Raw genomic sequence first — 24,136 nt, 5'->3', positions numbered from 1 at the left:
CGATATAAAAGTTTTCCAGTTCGCTGCCGGCTTCTCCACGTGTAGGTTCACTGACAATTTTCTTCACTTCAAAGCTTCCTTACATCAATATGCATAAAAAGGTATCTACACTACGATAAAAAAATTTATAAAAAACCCTGACTGTTATTTTAGACCCGCGAAATAAAAAAACTCATGCCCTTATTTTTTTTTCCATTATAGCCGCAATAAATATATGTAAGGATGAATTTAACGCGTATTTAAAGACATGCGTCCTCGTAAAATAATTTGAATTTTAATGAGTCAATTATTATTTTTGAAATTGCCGCTAAATCATTTGTTTGCGTGAACTCAAATATCAAACAAAGAAACCTAAATATTTTTTGTGCATGAGCATAAATCCAGAAAATTAACAAATTGATTTCAGACGAAATTGAGCCATGTCTGAAAAATAAAGATTTAAACTACTGAAAATAAAATTTCAGTTGGATTGGTCTTGTCTGATCCTGTTGCGGAATTTCCGGATGTACATTAAAATGATTGTCAGTAAAACAAAATTAAAATGGATAAAAAAAAGTTTAACAACAACAAAGCTTTTAAAAATTTTTCAATGCATAAAACCACTAGTGCCTTAGCTAGCCTTGTATAGAGGGTTAAATTCAGTTGTTCTCATTCTGAAGCACTTTGGTGTTGCTGTTGCACTCATCCATAGCTTACCCATGAAACGCAGCAGCATCTGCTGTTGGTGTAACAAAAAATGATCCTCATATTCCAGCAACTCGCGCGACGATGCCTCCGGGTGGTTTCTATAAGAGAACCAAGCAACCAGCCGAGGTTGCCGTCCGGAGAATGGGCCGTACGAGTGAAAGAGAGAGAAGTTGCATGAAGAAACACGGGAGGGAAAGAGTAAGAAGATAAAAAGGTAGCAGAGAATGGAATTGAGAGTGCGGCGGAGGGCCGGGGAGACCCAGAGGGATGCTGAGTTGAGTTAGAAGGGGAATAAAAAGAGAATAACGGAGGTAAAAGAGAGGTAAAAGAGAGGATAGAGGAGAGTGAGGAGGGTTTAAGTGCTTGGTTGCTGAGTGTCTGCGCCTCCTTGTGGCATCGATGCTTCCAGGACTTGTATCTCTTTCTCCAGCATTTCCGTCTCATTCTCGGATCGAAACGCTCGCGAGACCCTCTCCACAAGCTCCTTTACCCTCTTCTATCCTCTTATTCCATTCTATACATATATATGTATCCCAATACCCTCAGATTCAGCCTGGGCGTTTCCACCTCCCTCAAACAACCCTCTCTTGAGCTTTGCGTCTGTCGCAGTTGCACTAAACTTCCCTCTTATAACTCTGACTCACATCCCTCCGTTTATCCGAGAGCATTCCCATTGCCATTGGCCAATGCGACAGTCAGAGACCAATGAAATGCGCAAATACTGGAAACTACGATGTTCAGAGTAAGAGAAACGAATTTAAACTCCGAGAGCTGAGAGCGCAGGACGATTCTACAGACGGACGAATTGTGTGTTCGTATCACTCTCACCTATCCCTACTCCGAGCTTACAGAATTTCTGTTCACCTGCTTTCGGATTCACAATTACATTCAAATACTCGAAACTATCCGATTGGTCGATTACTATTTCCCTTCTCATTGGCTCCGCCATTTCAATTCTACAAACCTATTGGACCCGGATAACTCCTCCTCGGAGTTAATCTTTAAATTTTTTATTTTTTTACTCCACTGAAATTCGATTCCTGGAATTCTGAATCCGATAAAATGGCGGAATGTTATTTTAGTGCATTACAAGTCCGATGGCTGATATATAAAAGTTTTTACTACTGATTTTAATAATTTTTTAAATATTTTCAAAAATATTATTAATTATTCGTCCAGTGAAACATACGAAAAATTTTATGACAGCTTTAAAGTGGAGTTGTTTTAAAAATACTTTTTTTTTTGTTTTATTTAAACTCGCGCCTGAAAATCCATAACTGAAATGCAGTAGTAAAAGTATCGCTAGCGCCCGACCACGGCCATATCTACTACCAGTACACTATATACATCCTTTTTATATATATTTTTCTTACCTCTCCACCCCACGTACTCTCCCTCACTTTTATATCCAGCTAAATCCATCCATTTTAAATGACGGATATTTTCTTCGAGCGACTCTATGGATTTTTATATTTTCTGGGGAAGAATAAAATCCAGGGTCTGACTTGAGAGTGACGTAGCAATTTTGTAAAAAAAAAAAAATATTTTTTTTTTATATAAATTATCAAAGCTCCAGAAAAAAATTAAATCAATTTTTTCGTTCACTCGAATTTCGAATTCCAGAATTACAATTAAAAATAAAAATAAATTCCCGGTTTTTTTAGATAATTATTCATAACAAAAAAAAAAAATCCGGTGTATTTTGGGCAACAATGGAACGACAAATTTAAAAAATTTAAAATAACTACAATGAAAAAAGTAAAAATAAATAAAAAAAATGTGAAACAAGGGGGAGGTCGGGTCACCGACGTCAGAGCCAGTTATAACTTGACGATGGGATGAAGATACCGAGGTGGCGCGGAATAGTGTAAGTAGAAGAAGTAAAAGAAAAAGTAGAAGAAGAAGAAGAAGAAGAAGAAGAAGGAGAGGGGTAAGGCAGACGACATGTATTATTGATGTGGCTGTGTCGCCAGTTCTTGCTCCCTTCTCTGTACTATTTCTATCTCCACCAATGCCCTCTCTGGTTCGTCTATCTCTCAACTCTTATTACACTCTTCCCTCTCTCTCTCTTTCATATTCCACTCTTGAGTTTCGATCGTACTCGACTAGACTCTAGCTCTCCTACTACTTCCACTCCTCAGCTCACGGATTCCCCCTTCTCCCTCCCAGCCCACCAACACCCAACTGCGTCTTCCAGTTTCCGATACATTCCGGCACGAATCCCAGCCGTCTGCATCGCTATATACGTATCTAGTAAACATTTACCTACCAAGCAATCCAATGTTGCTCTGCGCGTTTCCAACTTCCTCATAGTTGATTATCTTTTAAAATTACTCGAAAAATCCTTTGAATTCTAAATAAATTACGACTCATTCGCTTCAGGAATACTCGCCTCCAACAATTTGTTTGCACAAAAAAAAAATCATATTTCATTTACTTATTTTTTTTTTTTTTGGTAAAGCAAAAAAAAATATTACAAGTATTGATAATTTATTTTAGTATCAAAGGGTTCGAAGAAAACTCTGATCTAGTCGATTAGATTTATTCACACTTGGGAAAATTTAAACGAGAACGTCATCTTTGTAGTTCTCTTCTATATTCTATATCCAGCGAAACCACCAGCGTCTTCTCTACTCAAGTATACACACGTGTAATATATATACATATCTATATTCATATATAATGTATATGATATTGCCGTCTTTCATTAATCTCTCGCTTATAAAAATTATCATAATTGACAGAGCGTTCAATAGCCTCCCCCATTTGACTCTAAAACGGCATTTCATACGCTCTATTCTCGTCATATCTCTTACATATTTTATCTTCGAGCTCACAAGCTTAAATATCATAAATAAATTATATATTTTTTTTCCACACCCTATTAAATATTTAAAAATAATAATTATTATTATTATTAAATTTCTCGTCGTATTAAAAAAAAAAATTGAATTAATAACCTAATGTTTATATAATCATACAAAATATCCAAAGAAAATACTGCGGCGGCGGTGACTCGAAAAAGCTTTTTCCCATTAGTTTAAAAAGTGGAGGGTAGTAGTGGCGCTGGTACTGCTAGTGGAAGTGGAAGTGGAAGTGGAAGTGGTAGTTTTGTAGTGGCAGCGCCAGACCGGGAGTAGGGAAGAAAAAGAAGGATATACTTTGCGGTAACCCAATTAAAAAGACGTTACGAGGATGGGAAGAGATGTGCCATTGACTAAAACGTCAGAAGGATGTGTCCCGGAAGTGGTTGTTTTCCACGGCGATGCCGTATTCGTCATCTATATTCATGGCGCCGAGGAGTAACTTTAGATTGCTGCGATTAAAGTAGCAAATTTCCAAATGACTAACGAGTGAATTTTATACTCAGTAAATGGAGAAAGTGACGAGTCAAGTAAACATCGGTTCAATTGATTAGATTTAATCTCATTAGCATAATTAATTTTAAATAAAATTTTTTAAATTAAAATTTAAAAAAAAAAAGGAATGGAAAAAAATTTAAATAGAGTAGATTTAATGGGCAATGAAAATTAGCATCCATCAATGTTTGTGACGTAAAAAAATCCATCTTTCTCAGACACTTTTTTAGCCTGTGTGGAAAGTTTCTCCTTTGGCGTCCGATCTATAGATATATATCTCCGGCTGATCGAGTATCGGGTGCTTGCGGTTCTCGCGCGAGCGAACGGGATAAATCCCCGGCAGCCCTCACCTCTTTTCTTATTCTCATTCTCTTTCTCTTTATATATCCATCTCTTGATATTCTTGTTTTTTTTTTTTTTTTTTTTTCCACCCCACGTCGACATCGCAGAGAGCTTTCCCGGCTACTCGCACCCGTCGAGCTTTGCCTCCCGGGAGCCACTGGCGTTCTTTGTTACTTTTCTGAAAAGGTGGCTGTCCGCTCTAGTGCTGCGATAGGAGTTTAAGTACGGGCTGAGTATAACCAAAGAAATGAAATTGAAGACAAAAAAAAATTATTCTAATTTAAAATAAAAATATTAATTGATAATTTGAATAAATATAAAAAACAGTAATAATGTATATAAATATATTTATCAGAACGGGTCATAACCGGGACATAATGCGTCCACATGTATAGAGTGTGCCAACGCATACGTGATTAGGGCCTCTGTCCAAAAAGCAAATACATGCAAACGCGAGATAAGACTCGGCCTCAACTCAGACATGAGAATAGAACACAATGGAATGGAAGAACCCACCGTGTTATGTACAACTCAACGAATTGACTTACACACTTATATATACCATCGCCTAAACGTTTCCATACTTATTTATATTAACCCACAGTCACTCGGCCATCATCTATTATCTAATCCTGAGCAAACATTAGACACTCGTGGGTTTCTAAATATCATCACCACAAAAAAATAGTATAAACACATTATGACATTATGAGTAAATATATATTGATATGAGAGACAAAGTACAAGGAGCACATGACTAGTGTAGTATTATATATTATATATTGTATTTGTAATGTATAGTTTAAAATAGTGTGAGAACGGAGGGCGGGCATGAGAAGTATGAAAGCTAAAGTGAGTCTATAAGGGTATGAAGGAAGCGTTGAGGATACCCGGGAAAGTGCTCTAATTATTAATCAAACATATTGCACAAGTCGCATAAGGTCTGACCCCCGGAACAGCTACAGGAGTTATAATGCACTTACTGGGTGGAAACGAGATTATCGCAGTCTCACTTCTCCTATCCGGTGAAAATGCTTTAGTGTGCCCATACTTGTCGTTTATCAGACCCACACTCACTTGGTTTGTACACTAAATTCTCTCCCTGTCTAAATATAAATTTTATCATAAATGCCAATTATCTTATTTATAATACCTCCTTAATTTATTTACCAACTACCGTATTAAACATTTACTATTTCATATTTTTTACAGCTATTTTAATATTTTGAATTATTTTTTTTTTTTAGAACTGACGTTTAATTTATTGTTATTTATTCGGGGACAATGGAATAGGGCATTAAAAAATTAAATTGAATTAGTGAAGATAAGTGAGAATGTTTGTTGTATGACAAAGACCAAATTAGATACCGCATTATAAGAAATGTTGACTATGGTGAGGGCAATATTAAATAGATAAATAAATAGTTAAGATATGACCTTACTCAAAAATTTATTTGATCTTTGATTTCATTGTCAATAGAAAGCGGAAATAAAATATAATAAATAATAATATTTTTTTATATTTTATCGGTACTTGGGATTTTCTTTTTAGTACTAAACTTTGCAAAAAATTGGAAGTGTATTTAATGAATTTGGCAGACCTAATTTCGAGAATTCGGTATTTGGTGTTTTTTCCATCTGGCATTCGATATCCAAAACTTTTTTATTTGACTTCAAAAATTAAAAATTTTTGTCAATTTTTTAGATCCAAATTCTAGTTTTTCTATTACGTCCCATATTACCCACCTGTTTTCTATTTTAATTAATTTTATTTAACCCAGATTAAAATTTTGAATTTTGAGAATAAAAAATAATTTTTTTTTTTTATAAATAGTAAATTTAAATTTAAATATAATCGTGATAAAATTGATTGTAAGATCTATTGAATATTTAGTAGGTAAAATATTTTTAGTTCTATTGAGTATATATTTTTAATAGTTATTCATACACAAGTCCTTGGTTGTTACAAAAATAAAGCATTGTAGATGATAATGATTGTTAAAATATATAAGAGGGGGCTCGGTATATATACCGAGGACCGGGCCAGTAAATTATCAGTTCAAATTTTTTATTTTCTGACACTACGACGTCAAGATAATAATTCCCTTCTCGAAACTTCAGTTGCATGAGGTATGAAAAAAGAATTCAATGTCAACATTACTAATTTTTTTTTTTTTTTTTTTTTTTTTCTTTCTAATAATAATTTTTTTTTTTAGTAATGGATAGTAGAAAATATATCGACGGTTTTTTACTACAACGGCGAGATGCAAGTGAAGTTATTGAAGAATTTTCAGATGAAATATCATCAATGTACGGGAAGTGCATCGACATTGGGTGCGGGCCCGGAAATATAACTAAGGAATTAATTTTACCGAAATTACCCGGCGACAGTGTCGTCGTCGGCGCCGATATTTCCGAGTCGATGATCGATTCGGCGAAAAAAAAATATCAGGATGAAGAAAGATTGTCTTTTATCAAATTGAATATCGAGGCGGAAGAATTGCCGATCAAGGAAATTGAAAGATATGACAACGCTCTGTCATTTTATTGCTTGCATTGGTGTCAGAATATGAGGTAATTAGTCATTAGTCTTAAATTTTAGTTGAAAAATTATGGAGGTAAAAATTATAAAAATATTACAGACTGGCTTTGAAAAATATTCACCAGCTTCTTCGACCTGGGGGACGTGCTCTGGTCATGTTTTTGTCTTACAACAATGGCTTCGATGCTTACAAACGGTTGCAGAGAAATCCGCGCTACAAACCTTACATGGAGGTAAAAAAAAAATGAAGTAAAAAAAAAAAGAATTATTAACAAAAAAAATATTAAATTAAATAGGACGTTTTGAAATACATCCCGGCTTATCACAGCTGTCCTAATCCGCGAGCTATGATGAAAAAAACTTTGGAAGAAGTCGGCTTTGAAGTATTACACTGCAGTAATAGAGAAAAAACTTTTGTCTTCGAGAGTATGGAAATTTTACAAAGTAAATTATTAAACTAATTACTTATTTTAAAAATTTGACAGAGTAATAATTTATAAGGTGGCTTTAATAAGAATTAAATTATTTTTTTTAGAACACATTATTGCAGTGAATCCTTTTATTAACAGAATCCCAGATGAGTTGAAGGACGAGTACAAAATGGAAGTGACGAGAGAAATAGCTGAGCATAAAATATTATTCGAGAGCCAGAAAAATAAATCTGGTTACAGTATACTTGATCGATACGCATTACTAATTGCTTACTTTAGAAAACCAAATAATTTGTAAATAAAAAAAATTTTTTAATTCATAAATTTAGTCTAGATTTTTTTGACAGCTGTCAAAATTTGTTTTTGTATTTTTTTCTTGAATTTCTGATTTTAATCTCAAGTCGAAATAAAAAATTAATTTTTTCTGTGGCTGAAAAAAAATTATACCAAAATGTTGATGAAATTTTTTTTGTTTTCGGTAAAATTGAAAAAGAATAAAAATTTTTTTAAAATTTAAATTTTCGCGGGTTTAAAAAAAAATTAACAAACCGAGGTGGACTTGGGGATTTGTAAAAAAAAACAAAAAATAATTGTTGAAATAAAATTTTACAACAGTGAATTATTTATTTAAATGCTAAATTTTGACTTTACATTTCGTTATCAATACATCGTAATAATATTGAATATACATTGTAATTAATTAATTATCTTACATAGTACACAGTAGTGGTAATTATAATATATAGAAGGTATGGTATGACTTTTTATTCCCATATATAGCAGGTAACAATTTAATATCTAATGCTAATTACTAACAGTACAATAATCTACTTAAATATTTATCTAATTGTAAGTTACCAATTTGATTAAATCTCTTTGGAGACGTTTTAAAATTCTCATACATGAAAACCAGAGCTCATATATATCATATATATCTCTTAAAAAAAAAGAGTCTACAGCAAATAATTCAAAAATAAAAAGCCCTAATTTCGGGTTAACATAAATTTTCATTGAAATCGCGCCTTGCCGACACTTGGCTTAATTATTAACTAAATTAATTACATCATGCCATATATTTATATTTATTTACTAATTTACTAGTGACTACGCACGTACTTAAGTATTTTCATAAAATAATTTACTTGAGTAGTCTTAATAAAAGCAAACATCGAACATCGAACAAGTTTTTTTTATTTTTTTTGTTTGGTTATAAATTACTCTAATCTTTAATTTAAAATGGATGTTAGTTAACTAGTTACTCCTGTTACTGTCCTATAGAAAAACAGATCGACAAAGAGAGTAATTTTAGTATCGTACATATAATGTATAAGGGAAAAGTATGAGATACTCGAGGGCAAGGCACAAGTGAGTCAGAGGAAATTATAGGATGATAACTACTTATTTTTATTTCGCACATATACTTTGTCTTATCGATATACTTGCTTGTATATCTACAAGGCTGCCAGCATCTAATTGGCGGCTAATTAGTACTTCAAATTATAACAAACTTTTAATTAAAACTTTTATTATTTTTTTAAAATTTCGATTTGTGAATAATATTGACATTTAAATGGTAATTTTATTGAAAACATTTTTTTTTTAGTACTTTTGGAGTGCCAATTTGTCTTGGTTTTTTTTTTTCAAATTTTAAAAATATGTTTTTTTTTTTTAAATATTACACATCGATACTAAGCTCATATTTTCATTACTCTCATAAAAAATTTTTAATTAATAAATAGTTATAATTAGAATAATTAAGCATAATTGTTTTGGAATTATCAAATTCAAAAGTTTTATAAATGTAGTCGAAGTCAAAATTTTAATAGAAATAATTAAAATCGAAATTTTAATAAAAATTATCGAACTCCAAATTTTAATAAAAATCATCAATTTAAAAATTTTAATAAAAATTATCGAATTCAAAATTTTAATAAAAATCATCAATTTAAAAATTTTTATTAAAATTATAAAACTCAAAATTTTGATAAAAATCATCAATTTAAAAATTTTAATAAAAATTATTGAAATCAAAATTTTAATAAAAATTATTAGATTAATTATTTTCATTAAAAATTTATAGTACTCATTAATTACCAAAAAAAAAAAAAAAAAAAAAAAAAATCAGTTATTTATTAATTAAAACTTTTTCCAAAATAAAATTTCTAAAAATCACTTCCTACATCCAATTACAATTACAAATTAACTTCCTTCCATTTTTCCACGACAATATAACGACTATGTACTTTCATCTTAAAATATATATAAGTTTACATAAATTTATAATTAATAATCAACATTACGATTAATCAATTAATTAATAAATGTAAAGTATACATATATTTACGTAGTGTATATATATTATAAATAGATCTGTGTGACTACGGAGCACGTGAGAACCAGTGTGTTATTTATATATCATATTTGTTTATTGAATTATAGACTTTTTTTATCCTTTTCTTTGTAATATTACTTTTTTTCTACCGACACTTATTAAAATAACTGCACAGCAAAGCAATTCCTTCGCTTAACGGTAAAACGCTTAACTTATTGTCGGTCCTTTCATGTAACAATATAATTATAATAATAAACAATAAATAATAACAATAATAATTAAAGCGTCGACTGTAAACATCTAAATTAAGATAAAAGTTCAATCAATGTAATTAATCCGATCGGAAAAATACCCTCGTTATAAATATATTTTTATATCAATACAAAGATGTAAAAAAAAACATATTTAGAAGTATATTTATATACTTTTTATATATTTTGATTGAAAACAAACAAATGGAAGACATTTTTTTAAATAATAATAATATATACATATATTGAACAGCAAAAATTATTATTGTCAGTGACTGAAAAAAAAAAGAAAAATTACCGACATCATAAATTTATTTTTTAAAATTACTGCAGTAAATAAACATCAGCAGGTTTTAAAAAAAATTTATGCTGTAATTGTAAAATACTTAATCATAATTCACTCATACTTAATATTTTAATCATTCGTATATATATATAAGTAAGTAATAAATTGATGGGTAGAAGAATTAAATGAGATTAAAGTGCGAGTCTCATTAATGCACATTGAGTAATTTTATTATTTATATGTATTATTAATTAGCTAAAGAGACTTCGTAGCTTCGATACTATCATAGAGTCATGAAGAAGAACCTTCAATTTTTTCTTTTTTTTTAATAACCAGTTGGTTGAGTTCGCGCTCAATTTAATTAAATAAATTGAGTGACAAATTAAAATTTATTTCGAGCCCGATCGAGTGACAGTTAAAGTATAAATGACAATAATAATAAATATTAAAGTTTTCGGTTTCTACTCTCATTTATTATAATTTACTCGAGTGTTTTGACAGCGGCCAGGTACCGGAAATCGTTGTAAAATTATTAACTTTGTCAACATTTGTACGTATATTTAAATTATCGAAATTTGTTAATTAAAAAGTTGGTTTTATTTACCTGACATATTCAGCCGAAATTGAAAACGGTTTTAATTAACAAATTTTTCTATTGATGGCGAAATTAAAATTTAGAAGAAAAAAATAAATAGAGAACGTTGACATTCTCGTTTATTATTTTTTTCACATAATCACAATTTAAGCGAAATAAGCTACGATTAGTCAATAGGCCGTTTGCACTACACTTAATTATTATTATAAATATTACATACTTATATTTAAGACATTAATTGGTGTCTTATCAATAGAGATTAGATTTAGAAGCGCGTGAGCATAATTTATCATCATTACCATTCAGTGGCATTCATTGATGAAACAAACTTTCTTTTTAATTATTATTATCAAATTACAATCATCCAATTATTTATTTTAATTGATACTGGAGTTAGCCAACGTCTAATAATTTTCAAATTTTTTTTCAACAATAAATTATAAAAAAAAAAATATTTTGAAAAAATGCACTTATAGTTTTTTAAATTTTCTACATGTGCATATTTTTAGTTTTCTTATTTTTTGTAATTAAGTTGTTAAAAAAAAAATCAAAAAATTGTTAATTATCTACCAACTTCAGGATCACGATAATAATAATAAGATATTTGTTTCATCACAATATACAATATATTTAAACACATTTATGAAATCGTACACTGAGAACACAAAAATAAAAGCGGCAAAATTACGCGACTGACAAGCCTTACAATAATCCATTTATCCATCGATATATTTATAAATATATTATATTTAAAATAGACGAATTGTAAAGGAGCAAATTTCTCAATTAAAATTATTAAAATATATGTGTATATATATATATATGTACATCATAAATTCATTAATAAAAATTAATTACTGACATTTGTGTGTAGACATTCAGAAAATATTTAATAAATATATAATTGATTTAAAGTTAATTAACAGTAAACATTAAATAAATAAATTACAATGCAATGCTTTACTTTTTTCCTTTCAATCAACAAGGAAGACTTAATTAATTATAAATAATTAAGGAACGCGCTTTAAGTCTGGCAAGTCAGCGCATGGAAATTTACAGACGACTATTACACGAATAAGATTAAGATATCAAACATTACTATTTTTTTTTCTTTTTTTTTTTTTTTTTAATTTGTCTAACTACTGGTCACTACATTTGTAATTAACAACATCAACAGCAACAACACATAATATATCAACACGAATATAATTATCTCTATTATTATTACAATTATTTATTTATTTCTATGTGTATATATATAGATATATGTATACACATATTTGTATAAATATATTTATATATGTATATGTATATGGCATGGAAGAAAATGTATAACAAAAATCGCAAGTACTGAGATTACTTAAAAAAAAAAAAAAAATTAGTGAACACAATTTTTAGTTTAAAAAAAAAAATTCAGATCTATACTCGAGTTTACAATGCATCCATAAAATCTCTTAGAGAGAATTCTCATAAAAAAATTTGCATTTTAAATGCGCGTTTTTTTATTTTACAAACAGAACTGGATAATTTCATTTTTTAAATTATTTTTAATTAACAAAAAAAAAATAACCCAGAGAATAAAAATGAATTAATTTTCATTAATAAACACAAATATAAATTTACATTTCATTACCCGCTAACTATTCAAATAAAATTTTAAATGCACTAAGTAATTAAATGGAATTATTTTGGTTTTTATTTTTTAAAAGTTGTCATAAATAATTTATAAATATTCGAAGACATAAATATGGAAGTGTTTAAAACAGAGAAATAAGTAAATTATAATAATAAATAACAGCGACTTTGACGTGACTGGTCGCCGATTCAAAATAATAAACTCGCGCTTATTTTCCAGCATTTTTTTCTTTTTTTTTTTACAATTAAATTAATACAATTACTATCTATAAAATGCAGTTATTAGTTAAGTATAAGTATAATGGACTAAATTGACTTTGGGGATCGGTATAATTGATAAAAGTTTCACAATTTAATTACTCAGTATCGTCATTTAATGTCCAGTTTATTGCTCAGATGTACGTAAGATCATTTAGCTGATAAAGTTTTTTTAAAACTCGATTTAAAACTGAGCATTAATTTTTAAAAAATTATTTTATTTACCGATATAAATTTATTGAAACTCGTCTCAGATATCAATCTACTTTTTTTTCTACTAATTTATTTTTTTCTAACAATATCATTAGCAAATAGTTCAGTCGACTTTCGTACGATTGTAGCAACTTCAGTGAGAAATAGAAGCATTGTACTTTGTTTATTTTATTATTATTATTATTATTATTATTATTCTTATTATTATTATTATTATTGTTATTATTATTATTATTATTACTACACAGAAAAAAATTTTCTTAGATCTAGAAAAAAATTTCTTGACGCAAGAATTTTCTTCTCACTCCAAAAAATTTTTTCTTGGTGCAAGAAAATTTTCGGCGCCCTGAGAAAACTTTTCGCGCCATAAGAAACTTTTTGCTTTAAATTTATAGGGTATATTCAGAAATACTCTAACTCTCAGTATATGGCAACGCTTCGCTAGAGCTTAGAGCATTTCCGAATGCACCCACAATGAAAAAAAATTTCTTGGGACAGATAAAAATATTTCGCGGCAAGAAATTCTTATTTTCTGTGTAGTGTCCATTCTTTAAAATCCTTTCCCCTTAGTCATAGATTTTAAACTTCATTGTCAATCATACGATTGCTTTAATTGAGATCCATTATATATCACAAACGCGTATCGCAACATCGACTGGCGGTTTGATTGAGGTCTCGTACAATAATTATATATATTATATATTATTATTCATTTTGCCGAGAAACAAATAAGCGTAACGGCAAAAATGAATCATTTAAAAAGTGCTTTTGGCATTAAAAAAACTTTGGGTTATTTAAAATAATAATTATTTATTATTTTATTTAAAAACACTCTAGATCTAACCGCCTCATCCAATGTTTATTTTAAAAGACATTGATTACTTATTATTTATAATTATTATATCAATAAATATATATAGGTATACATGTTGTTATATATTTAGACGATTGGTAACTTGTGACTAATTTTAAAAATAAATAATAATAATCACACATCACGAATTACTATAAATAAATAAATTTACAATTAATCAAGACTCGTTTACAATAATTATTATCATTAATTATATTTAATTAATTTTTTTAGATTATAAATAACAGGGAAAGTGTTACCGCTAAATGCTTATCGTGTAAAATTTTTTTTTGATTGTCTTCCTCGAAGTTACCGTTAAACCAATTGATCATATCACCATCCAAAACACGTAAGAGATGATAATATTTTATTTACGGCTAAATCTTACACGATTTTAATTAATTATAATATATAACCGAAAAAAAATATCTATCAGACCCACGTCTCGTGTAATTACTCGAAATAATAAAAGATTTTTTTAAAAATAATTTTAATTTTATTACACCAGACTTATTTTATTATTATCAATAGTATTTATTATTTTTTTATTTTACGGCTTCCCAAATATATATACTGTAAAAAAATTGCGGAGTGAAATAAAATCCATAATCCTCCGAATTCACTCCCAATTTTTTACAGTATATATACATATATATTTATATACTTTCAGTTAAATTTTACAATAGCCAAAAAATTAACCGATTTATTTTAACTTTTATTTTTATAGGCCAGAAAAATTTGCGCGAATATTTAAAAATTACGAAACGTGGATTTAATTCTTTTAAAAATTCAATTGTTTACTGTAAGAATAATAATAATATGTGTTTGTATGTATGCATGTATATATATATATATTAATATTTCGTGAGAATAAAATAAATAAATAACTCTTATGTATATAACAACAAGATGGAGAGCAATCGTTTCAAAAAGTTTACACTTATTTAGAATAATGTACGGTCAGATAATTATAAATTAAATTCTTGACATACTGAATTTAAAAAAAAAAATTTTCTGAATATATGTAATGGATATTTATCTGTACTCTTTTAATACTGTTAAAAAAAAGACGAAAAAAAAATCAATAATAATAAAAATAAAAAGAAAATAAATTGAGTATGAGGAGAGCTATGACGTGTCGTTCGCTGTACAGCGTACTATTTATTTTTATATTTTAAAATACCTGTCTCGTAATAGACACAAAACTGCAAAGACGTTTACTTTGTCGACAAAGCGAGTCTTTTATCAGATACAATACAAACTACCCGAGGTAAATTATTCCTCAGTGTACTCACGTCCAGTACTTCCTATCTTTTGTCATAAAAGTCATCCGGTTTCTCCGGTATTTATATATTTCCGTATTTAAAACTCGTACTCGGAGTATTATATTTTTAAAAAGTCTTATCTGTCTCTCTTAACGTACACTAGACGTGAAAAGGTCGATTGCGATATAGCTCGTGGATCTGGTCGCGATCCTGCGCGGGGAGTCAGTAAGGTGTTCTACCCAACGTATCGGCAATACTTGTACTACCTGAAGGCGTTAACGCTAGCTCACCACTCTCATATTTATTGTAACGACTAGTGTACTCGGCTTGTAACGCCGCCTTTACCTGAAAAACAAAAAATCAAATAAATGAATAGAATGAACAAAAATACTTAAAATTTTAAAATACCCGCGGATAATTAATGATCTTTGTTATTAAATAAGAGTGTAATTTATTTTTAATTAATTTCCACCCTTGATTTCCGTAATTACCCGAGATTAAACATTAATTAATTTTCATCCCTAGCGATAATTTTATTTACAAAAATTTAGCAGAAATAAAAGTTTATATAAGTCGGTACCTTATTTCTCTCATCTTCAAGCTTCTGACGAACTTCCTCATGCTGGATTTCTAGCTCTGATTTCTTCTTGTCGTAAATAGTCGTCAGTCGACCGCATTCGTTAACTCCCTTTTGAATGGTTGTCTTGCCAACTTCTCGTTTCATGCGATCGAACTCCGCCTTATCTTTGTGTACTTTCGCTAATTGTTTCACCTATAAATCAGCACAATAATTAATTTAAAAATAATTTTTTTTATAAATTGATTATTTAAATTAAAATAAAAACCTCAAAGTGTCGTAATTTTTGTAACTTTCTCATAGCGCTGCTTATTTCTCTTTCCAAAAGAACTTTGAGTGTCTTCATTTGATTTGTCTGAGATGTTTTCATAACTTTTTCAACCATCGAGTACACAATCTCGTGATATTTTTCCTGAAGTTCTCTTTCTTGATCCAGCTGCTCTTTGAAGATATTTAGCAACCGCTCGCTTTGACTCCTAGGGAGACCTCTCACTGCACCCTCGACTCCCTCTTCCGGACACTCCGACGTCTCTGCTAGAGTCATGCTGCTCAGACCGACATCACTGGAAAATCTATTAGAAAAAAAAAATTAATGATGACTGTGAATTAGTTCCCAATTAAAATGTTAAAGAAAAAATTAGTTACATATTTTTGGTAGAAAGCCGTTTGACTAATTTGTTGTTGTAAAATTTTGATTTATGTTTCTCCCCATCGACGGAACCCTTTGCCGACTGGATGCGAGCTCGTTCTTTTTCGTGCTTGCGACGCAGAGATTCAAGTTTCTTATCCAACTCTCCTTTTTTCTCCAAAACAAGCTTGTTGTTCATAAGTTTTTCCAAACTCTCCGCAACGATTCCGTCTCCAACTAAATTTAACAAAAACAAAATATCAATATCATATTATTTGTTCAATTTACTAAAACCACAATAAATAATAATAAAATTACTCGAAACGACAGTTGAATTTTTATTAGACGAAACATCGACGACAGAAACTGTTGGCGAAACAATTCCGTCTTCCATATCAGGAGTGTCGGGAACTTCCAAACCAGCTGATGATGCTCGACCATGTGGACTTCCTGACACCGGCAGTGCACCAGATAAATCCCCGGAAGACTGTAATCTCTTAGCTTTTGCCGTTTCGTCCTTAAAAAATAATCATTACACCTCAATAATTTCCAATAAAAAATAAAAAAAAAAATAAAATCGAAGTATTAAATTCTAAATATTGAAATAAAGTGAACTAGACTACTAATAAAAGTAATAAATAACAAGCTACATACAAAACTCACGGCGGGTTTAGCAGCGCTAGTTCCACTAACAATTTTATCTTTTTCTTTATCTTTATCTTTATCTTTTTCTTTTTCTTTCTCTTTATCCTTATCCTTATCTTTATCTTTCTCCTACACGAGTGTTAGTAAGCACAAACACACCAACACACATGGTTAGTAATAACTCCCAAGTAAATACAAAAATCTATACCAAATGTAATAAAAATAAAAAAAAAACTTACGTCAGTTTCTCCTTCTAATCCCTCATCAATGTCCATCAGCCGCTCCAATTGCTTGGCTCTCTTTTCTAACTCGCATTGATACTTAATGGGATTGGCAAGCGCCTCGGCAAAATCATTGAATCCATCAGGTACGTAGTCCTTAACAATAACATGGAGAAAAAGACTGGCTAGAGGACGAGGCTGACCGCACTCATTTCTCAGAGTCACGTGTCGGTATCCCGGGCAGAGACCCACTACTGGAAGCACTCGATGGCCAATTAATCGTCCGGACTCTTCGTAAGCAGCGATACGGAGAGACGCGAGCTCGGGCAATACGACCTTCTTAAATACAAATGGCTCTTCGTCGTAGATTGGATTGATACCGTTGTTGGGTACTATTTTAGTTCTGAACTTCTTGCGAACGGTGTCTGCTGGCAGTCCGTACATATCAACTTCGACGTAAGTGCCCACACGTTTATCACTCAAAAATTGACCAGATATTACATGAATGTGAACAGTCCCTGCAATTATACCGTCGACTGTTGACTCTGCGAACGGATCCAGACGACGATCTTTACGTCTCATGAATTCCGGCTTCAGCAAATAACCGCAACGCTGATTATACTCAAAGATTCCGAGGTTTAGCTGCATAGCTAAATCTAGAGTTTGATAATTTAAAGCAACCAACTGACAGCCGGCATTCCAAAATACTTGAGGCATAAAATTACTCGAGTCGAACCGCGTTCCAGCCGGATAAACACGAGATAGTTGATGTTTGTTATAGTTGACAAATTCCAATGGTCTTTCTTTAAGTAAAGTTGTCGCTTGTTTTTCATCAAACGAAGACATTTCATACATACGATTTTTCTTTTCAGCATTTTCAAAACTATTGAAGTGCACTGGCTGCACATAATTTACGAGAGCAGATATTTCAGCACCAGCTTCGGTTTCTTTAGCAGTTGATGCAACTTTGTCAGTCGCTGCTACTTTGTCATCCATTCTCAACTTAATGTCCTCGACATTCGACTCGTCTTCCTCAGTGCTGGATTCATCCTCGTCATCATCATCATCCTGGTTGCTGTCTTTGCTGCTCTGTCGCTGTTGGAGCATCGCCGGACTGTGGGACACGCCGTTGCCCATCGGTTGTTCGCCTTCAATTTCAGCTTGCGGCACTACGTCAGGCGGGGGACCGTTTTCACCGTCAACTTGCTGACTTACGCCGTTGCTCTCAGTCACTTGAGCACCTTGAGCAGTCTGGTCAGTTTGGTGATGCTTTTTGTGGTCTTTTTTGTGATTACGGTGTTTCTTCTTATTCTTTATTATTATCTTGCGCTTCAACAGGGACGGTGGTGGAAGCATGTGACCTGGCAACAGCTACACCACAAATAAAAAAATATTATTTAAATAAACAGATGCTTGACACATAAATAGATAAATTATTTACGGCGTTTAGCTGAAAATCTAATTATAGGTGAGTACTATACAATAATAATAATAATAATATGTTTTAGCAACTACAACTAGCAATACCTTATGCGAATCGAGGGGAGAGTCAAGCAACATTTCACCAAAATACTCTCTACAATACTGAGCAATCTTAGCCTGTTGACGCGGATTGCAATGGTTCTCGAAACTTAGCACAACCGGAAATTCGGATGTTTTGAAGGCACTCTCAGCAATCGCCTCGATTACATCCCGAGCGCATATTTCAGGCACAAATGTGTATCTGATAAAATATATACCGTTAATTATATCGTATTACAAGTGATACAAATACGGGAATGCCCCAAGGCACCCGGTAATTATGAGGGCGTATAAAAAAATTAAAATTTATATTGGTGGGAAATCTTCCACTAATTTTTTGTTTTTACATAGACCACTTGCTTCAAATTGACATTTTAAAAATGTATTTTATTTTCTAACTTCTTTTTAACTCAGTAAAGTTCGAAGTTTATAATTTTTAAACATTAAAAAAAAAATTGATTTATTATTTTTAAAAGATAATTTAATTTTTAATTCTACATAATATTTTTTACTGCGTACTCTAAATTTAAAAAAATAAATAAATAAGCCGATAAAAAAATATTAAGCAAAAATAATTTAAAACTTTAAGTGATAATAATTTTTTTTTACCCATGAACTATTACAGGCTCGTCAAATTTTCCATTCCAGAAATCTAATTCAACGCAGCGACAACCTGAGAGTAAACACTGCCGGTATATTTCCACGGAACTTTTTCCAGTTAGTTGATGGCCTGTTAATAAAATAAATATAATAATACTAAAAATACTTAAGTTATATTAAATGTCATTGACGTAAAATTTAAAAAATGAAAGTGCTTTGTAATTTTTAAAACTAACGAGTCATTAAATATACATTACCTGTGAGATAAGTATTGTGACTAGAATTGATAAAATAATGAGCAAGAGGTTGATCCATATCGTCGTCGAGCTCATACTTTGACATAGCAACAATTGGATTATCTTCGCTCATTAAATACCTAAGAAAGCCATCGGAACTCAACTGTCCTCGACTGGCGTTATTTTTATCCGGTTCGTATTGATTGATAATATCTCGTGCTCGGGCGTCGTTCGCGTACGGATATAATATTTCATTGAGTCGAGGATCACGCTGTGATTTATTAAGAAAATCAACAAATTGCGATGTTGACATCAATCGGCGTTTGCTATTACCGCCGACTATTTCATCAAACACTTTGTCAACGTCCGTCCTCTGGGTTAGCGACTTGTAGAAATTGTAGAAGTCTTTAAATTGAAACTTTTGCAGCGGTACCGAGTCAGTCTGAAAACAATAAATTAAATAATAATAACAATTATTATCATTATATAATTTTAAATATTAGCCTGAATCATTGGTTTTATATATTTTAATTCTCGTTAAATTTATTACTGACGTGTCAAAATAAAATATTAAAGATGATAAAATTAATTCATTACTTATTCGTCATATATATTTGGCGTCATGCCAATTGTATTTAACTTGTTAAATATATTGTGCAGTCTCACCGGTTAAATTTTTTAAAAATTTTATTTCTTGTACAAAGTATAGTACGGAAATCTAGAGTAAATGACTGTGTAAAATTTACTCCGGGGAGTTCATTTTAATATTGAAACTCTGAATCGGAGTTAATGCGGATTTAAATAAAATCCAGACCACGAACACTCTATTGACTCTGTACCCAAATTCGGATCGAAATAAAATCCGTAATCACTCCTGATTTTTTACAGTGAAGAGTTTATACTCAGACACATACTTAAGTAAATAAATATATAAGACAGTGCGAAGGTTTTAATAAAAACAAAGTGCCATTAAAAACAATGTAAATATAATTTTAAAAAATTTAAAAAACAAAATATTTTTCATCACGTAATAGACATTACGAGCAATGCTTATAAACACCGATAATTTTCAAGGGTATTCAGGCATGTTTTGTAACTTATAATTCAAGTTACACAATATCTACATCGCGCGTGTCCAAGATAATCCAGTATTACTTGTATATGTATACACCAAAATTTATATATTCAAATCACAATTTAAACAGCCATTTCCAAAATTATATTTAGTCCGTAATCTTATAATTAATCTATTTTTATTCGATAACTATAAATGTCTCATCGACTTGATTTACAACTTTTTGAAAGACATCAAACTCATATCAGTACACATATGGCTCTTTAGTGCACCCAAGGTCGCTTTCAAAAATTTTAATGCACAAATATAAAAGTTAATGGTAATTTTGGCAGCGTGCCACGAAAAATTAACACATGCTACGGACACATATTTTTTTTTTTAAAACCAACCCAACTAATTACGCGGCCATAAAACAATTAGTCTTTAAATAAATAATAACAATTATTATTATTACAAACTTGTATATAAATATATATATATATATATATATATATATTACCTTGGCAGATGGCAGAGAAGAAATATCAAGTGCCTTTTCAACGCGTTTTCGGTCCTCTTTATTTGTCGTAAACATTTTAATTATACTGTTGAAATAAATATTTATATAATTAAAATTCCATCATCATTTTAAATGTAAACTAAAATATAAAAAAATCAACTTACTTTTTAGTTGAAATTTTACCAGATTTATCAGCCCCCAGTACTAATTTAGTGTGGGCTTTTTGTAAAAATGCAGTGACGCTGCTATTAAGTGAAGTTAAATTATACGCCAATTGTAGTAACTGGTCTGTCCAATGCCGTACTATTTCCGCTTTTGTCGTGCAAAAGTTTATAAATTGTACATTAACAAAGTCTGATCCATAGCAGATGGTCAAAGTTTTTTCTTCTAAGCAGTCTTGCGACCCCATTGTCACTAGTGACTTTAACTTTGGATCCTATAAATTTATATTTTATTATCATAAGCCCACACATCTATGCATATATATTTCTAAACAAACATATTATGTAAACGTATAGAACAAGTACCATTGAGCTACACAATTAAATAAGTATGTACATATATATATTGATAAATAATATCTTAATGCATTGTCACAAGTTTTGTATTGAAATTGACAACTTGACACTGAATAAGAGACATTACAATGGATGTTGCTCGTAGTTTACTTGTAAAACAACTCAAAGATTACTTTTTTCAGATTCAATTCAACTCATGACCTACTGCCTAAGTAGGTAAGATTAATAAATATATAAAAAAATTTATGTATATAAATAAATAAATAAATAAATAAAGGGTAAAGTAGGTAATATATGTTCTATTAATAATTTTATCAATAATTATTATGTCGCATAACAGTGATGTGCGTCATCGGCATCGTCTCTATGCAATAACGATATAATTATAGAGATTCCAGGTAACTTTAATGTAAGTTACCCATTAGCAGCGATCATGACTCTGATAAAACTCTGAGCTGGCATTTAAATTATGTCTCTGCTGAGCTTTGTATTTTTTTTTTTTTTTTTTTTTTTTTTTTTTTTATCTTAGTTATGTCTAGACTCGAGACTCTGGACATTAATTAGTAATAAAATAAAAATATTATCTATCATATTCATGCTCATTATCGTTATGTAATTAAAAAAACATTAGTGATATTAATTATTACATAAAATACCTTTGGTACTTTAGCATATTTTCCAGTCCTGGTGTCTCTTATTACCGCGATGTCCAGCATGTCTACTTCGTTATTTTGGTCGATCCAGTATAAGTAAAATCCAAACTCATCAACTTTCAGCGTAACCGGAGTAGCCACTCCGGAGTCCTGCAATTGAAAGAAAAAAATTTATTATTTGATTAATAATAATTTAACTAGTTAATTAGAAATTATATTAATTGAGTGTTTGCTAGAATAGTATATTCTTACACAATAAAAATGATAATTATAATTATATTGTACAAACAAATTATGTAAATAGTTCATTAGAATTATCAGCATTAAGTAAACATTGGAGTGTAAGATAAGTATAAAAGTATATATACATAGTAATAAAAATGAAAAAATACCTCATCCCATTTTATAAATTTCTCTCCGGCTTGCAGCTGCTGCGAAACCTCCACGGGTTTCGTCTGGACCGCGTTTATCGAGGGCTGTTTATTGTTGGCCATCATCTTGCTGTCTATTTAACCCCGATTACTCTGATCACGTTGCGGTTAAATTTTCCTACAACGACGACAACTAACCAATGCACGAGAATTCGGTGCCAGAAGACCGACGTTACCTGGAGACTGACGAAACTCCACTAGTCAGTAGGGAAAGTGAAAATAAAATATTAAGTAAATAGTCACGTGAGTAGATAAAGGTAATGACAATTTAATGAACCATAGGGCGTTACTAAAAATAACTGATCACTGCCAGCATTGTTATAATTATTTAACAATATTAATAGTCGTTTTATTACTTATTGATATTTATTTATTTTTATACCAACATAAATATCTCCAGGAGACTTCCCGGAACAATATATCAAGTTTATCTTCTCTCGGTGGTAAACTGTCGAAATAACTTTAGCTCGTGTGACAACGAGACGTGGAATAACAATGAGGGTAAAGCCTTGTCAATTGTCTCGTTTATTATTATCGTGTGTTGACAGTACCCTTGCGGGAACGATAACGACGACGACGAGGTGAGTACCTCCAGCTCCTCAACCCGGAAGGACATTGACAATTAAATAAGCTTTATACCACCAACGAAGTCACCCGATAAACCGCACAGTCCCGCGTCAATACCACCGTGTTTTTGAACTCGACGACAACTGTCATGATGACACGATGGACCTAGACCTAGACCTAGACCTTATCTATGTGCATGAGTACATTACACTTGTACGTTTTATTTACTAGTTATTACTTAAGAATGACGTTGCGTGTCACCTGGGTACTAGTCTATATTTGTTATGATACTGATGGAGATGCTGCTCCTAGTACTGCTGCTGATAGTTCTTCAGAGAAAATGATACAGCTGACCACCTCGTAACACGAACACACAACGTTCACTGTCACCCGCACTCGTTACTCGCGGGAGAGCTACCAGTAGTTCCTTTCCTCCGTTTCCTCTTGATACTCTCACCTACACACAAAACTCTACTTTACCCTGATAGCTCGAGTGAACACAAGTGAACAAGTGAGCTGCCGCTCAAGCAACCATTACTACATTACATACCAACACCAATAAAAATTAAAAATACAGCGTGCGCAAGTCTACATGTAGTAGAATATATACTTTGTCAACAATCACTACTGTCACTACTCGACTTTGACATACATATATATACGTATATATTGTATATGTACAATTTATATGTAATTTCACGGAGCCTGCTCACATATCACCAACTAGGATAAGCCAAATAAAATTGATAGCGTATATATATACATATATATATATATATATGTAAATGTATATGTACATATATGTGTATATATATTTGTAGGTATATTATGTATTCGCGCCAGAGGGCGCATGACAGTACCGCCACAGCGCCATTTTTTGACATGCGCAGTAAGAACTGCGCGTGCGCGCGCTTTT

General features: G+C 31.0%; 2 protein-coding genes across 3 annotated transcripts; one reads left to right on the top strand and one right to left on the bottom strand.

Moving 5' to 3' along the window:
- The first annotated feature begins 6,453 nt into the window (after window positions 1-6,453).
- LOC103579048 (juvenile hormone acid O-methyltransferase) lies at window positions 6,454-7,705 on the top strand. Its single transcript, XM_008560345.3, has 5 exons — window positions 6,454-6,518; window positions 6,605-6,962; window positions 7,031-7,163; window positions 7,227-7,374; window positions 7,466-7,705. The coding sequence occupies exons 2-5, from the start codon at window positions 6,607-6,609 to the stop codon at window positions 7,657-7,659; spliced, it is 831 nt and encodes a 276-aa protein (XP_008558567.2). The 5' UTR covers window positions 6,454-6,518; window positions 6,605-6,606; the 3' UTR covers window positions 7,660-7,705.
- Window positions 7,706-12,255: 4,550 nt separating this feature from the next.
- On the bottom strand, window positions 12,256-23,958 carry LOC103579025 (1-phosphatidylinositol 4,5-bisphosphate phosphodiesterase classes I and II). Of its 2 annotated transcripts, XM_014442814.2 has the most exons (14): window positions 23,040-23,958; window positions 22,615-22,850; window positions 22,226-22,372; window positions 21,216-21,487; window positions 21,052-21,136; window positions 19,499-19,919; window positions 19,251-19,371; window positions 18,648-18,843; window positions 17,139-18,491; window positions 16,573-16,771; window positions 16,272-16,491; window positions 15,895-16,198; window positions 15,630-15,821; window positions 12,256-15,394 (listed from the first exon to the last, which is right to left on the bottom strand). In XM_014442814.2, the coding sequence occupies exons 2-14, from the start codon at window positions 22,717-22,719 to the stop codon at window positions 15,272-15,274; spliced, it is 3,738 nt and encodes a 1,245-aa protein (XP_014298300.1). In that variant the 5' UTR covers window positions 22,720-22,850; window positions 23,040-23,958; the 3' UTR covers window positions 12,256-15,271. The 2 variants fall into 2 exon arrangements, with proteins under 2 accessions (XP_014298300.1, XP_014298299.1); XM_014442813.2 differs by having other exon boundaries at window positions 22,615-23,958.
- Between the last annotated feature and the right edge of the window lie 178 nt (window positions 23,959-24,136).

The sequence above is a fragment of the Microplitis demolitor genome, chromosome 3 (assembly GCF_026212275.2).
Source record: "Microplitis demolitor isolate Queensland-Clemson2020A chromosome 3, iyMicDemo2.1a, whole genome shotgun sequence".
Lineage (NCBI taxonomy): Eukaryota > Metazoa > Arthropoda > Insecta > Hymenoptera > Braconidae > Microplitis > Microplitis demolitor.
This window is presented reverse-complemented; position numbering and strand designations above follow the sequence as displayed.

Bases quoted from the DNA above. Each gene is read 5' to 3' on its own strand.
- LOC103579025 (XM_014442813.2), bottom strand. From the start codon at position 22,719: ATGATGGCCAACAATAAACAGCCCTCGATAAACGCGGTCCAGACGAAA. The intron at 19,920-21,051 runs GTAATATATATA...TATTGTTTTCAG, and splicing joins CTTCTCTGCCATCTGCCAAG to ACTGACTCGGTACCGCTGCA. The intron at 19,372-19,498 runs GTAATGTATATT...TTTTATTAACAG, and splicing joins TCACAATACTTATCTCACAG to GCCATCAACTAACTGGAAAA.
- LOC103579048 (XM_008560345.3), top strand. From the start codon at position 6,607: ATGGATAGTAGAAAATATATCGACGGTTTTTTACTACAACGGCGAGAT. The intron at 6,963-7,030 runs GTAATTAGTCAT...AAAATATTACAG, and splicing joins CATTGGTGTCAGAATATGAG to ACTGGCTTTGAAAAATATTC. The intron at 7,375-7,465 runs GTAAATTATTAA...TATTTTTTTTAG, and splicing joins GAGTATGGAAATTTTACAAA to AACACATTATTGCAGTGAAT.